General features: G+C 25.2%; 1 protein-coding gene across 1 annotated transcript; it reads left to right on the top strand.

Annotated features, from left to right (window-relative positions):
• Nucleotides 1–331: 331 nt before the first annotated feature.
• On the top strand, nucleotides 332–5815 carry LOC122501138. Its single transcript, XM_043610412.1, has 6 exons — nucleotides 332–409; nucleotides 659–741; nucleotides 1835–1997; nucleotides 3080–3287; nucleotides 4245–4436; nucleotides 4793–5815. Exons 2-6 carry the CDS (start codon nucleotides 677–679, stop codon nucleotides 4942–4944), a joined length of 780 nt encoding a protein of 259 aa, XP_043466347.1. The 5' UTR covers nucleotides 332–409; nucleotides 659–676; the 3' UTR covers nucleotides 4945–5815.
• Nucleotides 5816–8278: the final 2463 nt, after the last annotated feature.

The raw sequence follows: 8278 nt of genomic DNA, 5'->3' as shown, positions 1-8278 counted from the left end.
GTAAAGGTCCAGTCCCATGTCAGCGTGAAAACGGGAAACGTAAAACGTTTAGCCAATAACATCTTCCGATCCAAAGGAAATCATTCTAAAAGAAAATGCTTATTGGTTAACCGTTTTCCGTTTCCCGTTTCACGCTGACATGGGACTGTACCTTAACATTTACATACATTTTGATATAGGAAGCCTTATCTGACGTCATACTCGAACTTGAAATATCTCGATGTAGTAAAACAGCCTAATTGTGATTTTTGTAAATTACGAATTGTAATTCCACCTTAAAAGGTCAACATTTCGAAGTCTCTATTAACCATTATACATAATTTCATTACATGCAGAACTTGAGTAAAACGTGGTTGACCTGTGGTTCAGTGAATCAACGATAAAATTTTCATCTATTGCAATCAATCATGTAAGTAACATGTTTTTTACTTAAATTAAAATTCTTTCATTTTAATATTAATAATAAGTTTAATTCACGCATAATTAATTATGTAAAAAGGTTCTTTCATGTATATTTTATTATATTGCGTAGTATAATTTTTTGTTCATTGTGGCTTTAAAACTTAATCATTACAATTTTTTTAATTTAGTAAATATGATATTCCTATGTTTAAGTATTTCATTTTATTAATTAATTGTAAATATTTTAACTTTGTAGATCATTCACATTTTCAACATGGATGAAAATATTTTCACATCCTCTGAAGCCATTGATGCTGTGCAGTTCTGGGACCGTACAGTGTGAGTTGAAATATAATTTTTATGTCATTGTTTAGATTGTACTATAACTGAATTTTTTATTAATTATATTTTGAAATAATTGTAATTGCAGTTGATAGAAATTATTTATAACATAATTTTTAATTAATATAATTTCAATTTATTTCTGTTAACCCTCTACCTATAGTGACTTATCCCCACTCTAGCGCTTTTAAATGTACTTTCCATAGTCCCCACCAGGCGTCCAAAGAGACGATTTTAGACTTTGTTCAAAAGTGAGGACAACTGTTTAAAATGTCCATAAATAAAACAGTTTCATTATTTTTTTTCATTTTTTTTACATATTTGCCAATTAAAAATTTATTATTTACAGTTTTCATCGATTTAAAGTTTTGTTATGTTGAATATTAGTTTATGAAAAATGCAATTAATTCAAATTTCACTCAATTTAAAATTTATTTATTTAAAATCTTATTTCATTATAAATTTAAACATTTTAAATTTGCATTGAGTAAAATCAAAGTTAAATTATTTAAAATTTCAACTAATTTATTTTTTCAAAATTAGTTAAAAAATGTAAAATTTTTCTAATTTAAAAATTATTTTCAATTTTGAAAATAATTAGTAAGAGTTATAGGATTTTAATTTGTGAATAAAGTTTTCTGTACCGTTTTTGTGTGAAAGCCTATGTATCACAAAAAATATTAATATTAAAAGTGATGGAGAGAAACCGAGAAAAAAATTAGTTTTTCTACATTTTTTGGAAGAAAATTAATAACACTATTGTTTGGTTAAATATAATTTTTTTAGAAAAAAGGTTTGCTTCTAAAAAAAGAAATTTTAAAGAAATGTCCGAAGAGACCAAAAATGTGAAACAAAACTTAACATTGAAAGAAAGTTGTTAAAATTTTTTTCATTAATCATATTTTTTGCATTGAAAGTTGAAGAAAATGTGTTAAAATGAATTATTTTCAAATTTAAATTTATTAATTTTATGAATAGTTACATACATTTAAAGACCGACTTTCAATTAAAAAGTCGCATTTCAATATCTTCTACTTTCAACGTATTTTGAATGAAGCTAATAATCTGAAGAATTGTTTTAAATTTACAGTGAAGTTATTGGATACGTAAAAAAAGTGATTCCACGGAGGATTGCCGGCTCTACAGAATTTTTGAAGTTTATACTTTCCAATGGTAGTGGAAAACACATTCAATGTTGCATTTGGGGGGCTAATGATATAAATGCTCTCGAGGCACACATCAATTTGAATGAGGTATTTTATTAATATTTTATTTATTTAAAAATTTTATAAAGGTTTGTTATAAACGTAAAAAATATTCCAATAATTGTTTATATTTAAGAAAATAATTTTTTTATTAATAGCAATCATTTAATTTAATTAAATTTTTGTGGCATAACTTTTATGACTATTAAATTCATAAGAATTGAAATTATTCTATTTTTATGGCTATTTATTAATATTTTATAAATTTTTTAAACGTTTTACATTAAAATTTTTTTAAAACTAAAATATCATCTATTTATTAGTAATAAATGATTAATTTATATCAATTTTATATATTGGGGTGGTTTTTATTTTAAAATTTTTTTAGTTTTTATTAATGCCGGACAAAATTGTGTTTGAGATATAAAAAACAGATATGTATTTTTTAATTTTTACAAATATTTAATGGTCCAATTCAGTCCTTAAAGTTTTCTATGTATTTAAAATGAAAAACAAAATGCGTTTATTTTCTGTAAATTATTCAAAATTCATATTTTTACCAGACAACTCATTCTTTTCTTCTAAAATATCCAAAAAATAGGATACAGTTACTTATAAATATTTTTAAAATATTTTTTATGAGTTTAAAAAATTTCAGTCATTCAAAAAAATTAAAATCATTTCAAAAGTTAAATGTTTATAACATTAACAATTTGTGTATGATGTTTAAACAATAATTAACTATTGTTTTTTTAATATTCCATAATTGAAGCAAGGTTATATTATTTTTTTGTAATTTTGGTTATTTTTTTCTACAAAAAAGGAATAATTGAGGAATAAAAAAGCCGTAATTCAGTACGACAATACTACAGAAGAAGTTAACTGAACCGCCCTCTCTCCTCCATAAATTAATACAAAAAATTATTATAGTTTAGAATTTGCTAACAATAAATTTAAAGTAATATAAATATTTTAATATAAAAGATTTATATATTTATTTATTACATTTATATATTATTTTAATGTAAAAGATTAATTTTCGTTTGATACTGAATTTTAAATTTTCAAAATTGAAAGCTTATGAAAATTTTGATTAAATGAGAATCATATTTTCCTTTTAAAAAATACAGATTTTGCATATCGATGGAGCATGGGCAAGAGTGCCTTCTAAAGCAGAATTTAATAAAGGAAATTGTCAATTCGAGTTACAACTGTTTGCCAACACTGTTGTCGTGTCCTTTGGACAACATTTAGCTGCTGTAGATCAAGAAGAAGAAGAAGAAGTCGTTGATGTTGATTTTGAAAATTTGGTGCACTGCGAACCAGGATCGAGAATTAGTGAGTTAATTATGTATTATTTGATTTTTAAAATTTATAAAAGTGGATTGCAAATAATAGTCAAAAATTATAAAAATGTAGTAAAGTTTCAAAATCATAACCAGTGAGTTTTTGGAGTACCTCGTTAAAAATATATTAATTTTTTAATATTTGAAAGAGCATTCAAAAATAAAGGTTACAGTATTAATATTTCATATTTCTATTTTAATGAAATTAGTTATTCGAGAATCTTCTGGATTGTTCATTATTAATCTTTTATTATATTCTAATAATTTAAAAAGCATGTCATTTTTTAGAAAAAAAATGGTAACCTTAATTATTTTGCTTGTATTTAGATATTTCATAATTTTTGAAATAGTAGATTAGGATTTTAATAGGAGCTGTTAAAAATATTTGACTTTGGAAATTAGAATAGATCCGGATTTTGGGACTAATTGGGCTGGTTTTTTCACTAGGCACTCCTATTGAAAGAAGGTCAGAATTCGTGAAATTTTCACTAAAAATAAAAAGTATATTTTTTTAATCGAAATGTTGAGTTTTAATTGCATGTTGAGACTTTTTTCAAATTTTTAAAAGGCGCAGAACATTAAAAAAAATAAATTGTTTATAAACAATTTATTAAATAATTATTAAAAAATAAACTTTTAACAAATTTTTTATTTCTAATCGAAAGTATATTTTATCCCCTTTGTATTCCCGCTTGATTTATTTAAATCGGTTTATTCATTTAGGAGAAATAAAATTTTATTAAAAAAGTTGCAAATAACTTCTATAATACAAAATTTTTTTTCTATACTTTGGTAGACTTATTCCTGAGACCTAATAGAAATGTTTTTTCAACATTTCGATTAAAAAAATATACTTTTTATTTTTAGTGAAAATTTCACGAATTCTGACCCAAGATAAATTAAATTTGAAAAATTTTGATTATAATAAATTTATATGATTATATTATAGAAGTTATTGGGTACTTAAGAACTGTTTTCGTCGAGCAACGACTTGGCTATGGTCCCCAAGTAGGTACCTTTGGATGTGGTTCCTTAACTGATGGAACATATAAACTTGAATTACGAATTCCAAGTTTACGTGCACCCAGAGATTTCACAAAAGGACAAAAATTATCCATCATAGGCACCATTGAGTTTCAAGGTAAGATTTTATTCAAAATTTTTAGACGAAACTGATAGAAATAATAATTTTTTAAATCAATAATTAATTTATAAATTCATTAATAAATTTTTTTAAATTTCGGATATTAGTAATTTGTTTATATCCTCACGTTCATAAAGCAAGATGCTATGCATATAAATTTTTAAGGTTGAATAAAATCTATTGTGGCTTTCGCAACTTTAGCAGTTCTTAATATATTTCTAATTATCATATTTTATAATATTTTATTTATAATTAGTTATCAATGTAGTACTATTTTTATATTTATAATTAATTTTTTCTTTTCATTTTTATCTTGTGAACTGCGTATAAAAGTTATACATTTAAATTAACAGGACCAAGAATGCATTTGCAAATAAGTAATGTAAATGACATCGAGGAGTTAGATGGTCTTATGCGTCTGAGTCAACTTCTTGAGGGATTTCGAGAATTAAAAAGACAATTGTCTGATGCTGAAGTACCATCTGGATCTAGACGTAGATCATAAAATAGCTTAATCAGTTTTTTTATTTCATCGACTTCAAAAACAAAAATTATTATTTTAATTTGCGAATATTGTTGAGTCTTTAAAATGGTACTCATGATAGTAGAAAAACCATATATTTTGGAAGCCAAATATAGTTTCTTTAGTGGTTATTTGAAACTTTTACCGTAATATCATTTATAATATTATTTCTCAAAAAATTAACAATTTCACAGTTATTTTTGTGATAATAATTAAATTTTTGTTAAAATTATGGAAGGAAACATATTTTTTTTGAAGGAAATTTTTTAGAAAAATTACATCTCCTTCAATTTATTAGTTACACAGAGTTCTATTTAGTTGTCTATTACTTCTAACTTAGGGTGCACAGATAATAAATAGTACATTAGCGGTTTTTGTTTTTTTGCATAAAAAAGTTATTCAATTACGGTATGAATTTGAAATACCTAATTTAACGTTGCAAAGTAGGTACAGTTTATTTTTCGAGCGTCTAATGGACTATTGTAGGATCACCCTTAGTTGTAAATAATTTTTTTCCATTAGTTATTTCCATTTAAAATAAAATCTGAGAATATAAGTAATATTTTAATTTTATTACATTAAAAATTATTCAATACCGGTATGAGTTTCAAATATCTAATTTAATGTGTCATTTGTACCTTCGAAAGTATTAAACTAGAATTACTACGATTAGGAATGAAAAGGATATTTGTTAATGTTGAAAATGCCTTGTAATTTAACTAAATTGTTTGAATTATGTAATATTTTACTTTAAACCAACGAAAGTTTTTATTTTTTCATTTCATTTCATAGAAAACAACATTTTTGTTAGGTTGACAGTCATTGTCAAAAAAATCTTTTGTTTATATTCTTATAAATGCTGCAAATGTTTATTTTGTATTCTTATCAATTTTGCATAGTTCAACTATTATTTAGTCTATTATAAGGAATGTTACATAACAATTTTTGTGATACAGAATTGTGATATAGAAATGGAACTAACTATACATCTGTTTTCTAAATAGAAAAAAATATTATTCAATAAAAAAATATTTTCTAAAATTTTGTATATGTTATTTATAAGTTACTTTTTTTTATTTTATAAAAATTTAACTATTGCTATATTTACTTATTGATAACGTATGTGAATTCCTAATAGCTTCTTTGCTTGATGTTGAGATAAACATGAACTGATTTTTAGGTGTACTAAAAATTATATGCTAATACCGGTCGGATAGCAGTAGAAGGCACAGAGGCGCGCACTACTCTCCCACTGCGGTATTATGCTGCCTCTACATTGCTGAGAAAAAAAGAATAACGCGTAATACGAACGCAAAACGCGAAAAATTAAGATGTATTATTTTCGCGTTTGCGTCTCTTGTTTTTATCCTTTTTCAGGCTATCTACAATAGGGAAAAAAGTTGAGAAACGCGCGACGCAAACGCGAAACGCGAGAAAAATACATGGCAATTTCTCGCGTTTCGCGTCTTACTTTCTAATTGTAGATACAGCTTCAATTGCCTCTACATGGCAAAGAAAAACTGAAAAACGCGAGACGCGAAACGCGAAAAAATACATGGGAATTTTTCGCGTTCGCTTCGCGCGTTTTTAAACAATTAAAACAATTATTTTGTATTTCTTTTTCCTTCTAAGACGTGTTTTATTTAATGCTAATGTTTTAATTATTGTAAAAATCATTATTCTTAAGAAAAAAAATATTTAAAACTTTGTTAAATGTTATTTTTTCATATTCTAACAATATTTTCCTATTCAAATGCATGTTACTGTAGGCCTACACACGCGCAGCGCCACGGTGTGGTGAAACATTTCTCTCCTAGCATTAAGGTCTGGCCATTCTTTTTAGTGTCAGACCGGGGTGGTTCATATGATGAATTCTCTATACTATACTTTCCAAGAATTATTCCTCATCTTGGTGAAGAAATATAATACAAATTTTAAATTCAAAAAAATACCACTTACAAGGAAACTACTATCAATTTAAGATATCAACAACTGTACACTATGATTTTTTCTAATTGAAAATCATTAAATATGGTTTCTCTACTTATGGCAAAAGAATATTTTAAATGTAAATTTGAAAAATAGGTAATCGAATCCAAAGCTGTTGTAAACTATATGGTCAAGATAGAAAAATACTGAGCAATTTAAGCGCTAATTTTAAACGATTTCTGTCGACCTGGATTTTTTGCAGATAAAAATGTTTCATGATACGCTCGTAAAGAAAAAGTGTACGCGCCTCCTCTAATGGGGGCGCATAGTTTCAAAGCAGGCGTATATTGCCTGGAGCTAACACCCACGCATCGGCGGTTATTATATTATACCGAGAGAGGTATTAAATGGTTTACGTATATATATGTTTGGAGTCCACATAGTGAGATACATATATACAATATAGTTAAGGTTAATTAACAGAGGATATTGTATTCTGTTAAAGGTCCCAAAAGCCGATATGTATAATCTTTTATGTTATACTACCATCATCATTCTATTATTATCAATTTTTCATATTACTAGTATTTTCCTCAGTAAAATAAAATTATTTTCCTTTAAATAATATAGTTTAATTTACAAAACAATCAACTTAAAATTCGTTTCAAGTAAATTAGCATTAAATTTTGGAAATTAAATTTCATTTGTCAAATAAATATTGTTCATCAACATTATAATTTTCATTTACAATTTAAGCTACAATCGTTTCTAGCTAGTGTCAATTTCGATAATCATTTTAAGTTATAGAAATGAAAAAACTAGGAGAGACTATGAGGCGAAAGGTTAAATTTTGTATAAATGATTTTTTTAGACAATATAATCCGCTTAGATGCAAAAATTTGTATATCAATATTGTAGGGCAACTTGTCCTCTAAAACTTTCAATAAAAAAGTTTCTGATATTTTTCTGGGGCTAAATGTTGAATTCTATTTTTAGCCTACTAAAATTATTATCTGATAGGTGTTAAGTAGTAGATAAGTTAAAGTATACGTAAACAAGTAATTTAGTTAATGAAAGACATATCTTTTAATAAAAACACAGTTTTTTTAATAAACACATATGTTTATTTAACAAAAGCTTTAGAACAGTTATAAAATTAATAATCTAAAATTTCAAACAAACAAAAAATTTGGTTTATTTCACGTGAGCGGTCTTGTTTTTTACAGAGTACTTACCTAATGTCAAATAAATAATTTCTAAACAAATAAACCCAAAAAAAACGAAAAATGTAAAAAATATTTTTTACAACATGTAAAAATACATTTAACTTTTCGCCCCAGGGTGCATTTTTGGCTTTAACAACAAATATAAAAATTTGACTAAAGAT

The sequence above is a fragment of the Leptopilina heterotoma genome, unplaced genomic scaffold (assembly GCF_015476425.1).
Source record: "Leptopilina heterotoma isolate Lh14 unplaced genomic scaffold, ASM1547642v1 Lhet_204, whole genome shotgun sequence".
NCBI lineage: Eukaryota > Metazoa > Arthropoda > Insecta > Hymenoptera > Figitidae > Leptopilina > Leptopilina heterotoma.
Note: the sequence above shows the minus strand (reverse complement) of the source record. Positions and strands in the feature narration are given on the sequence as shown.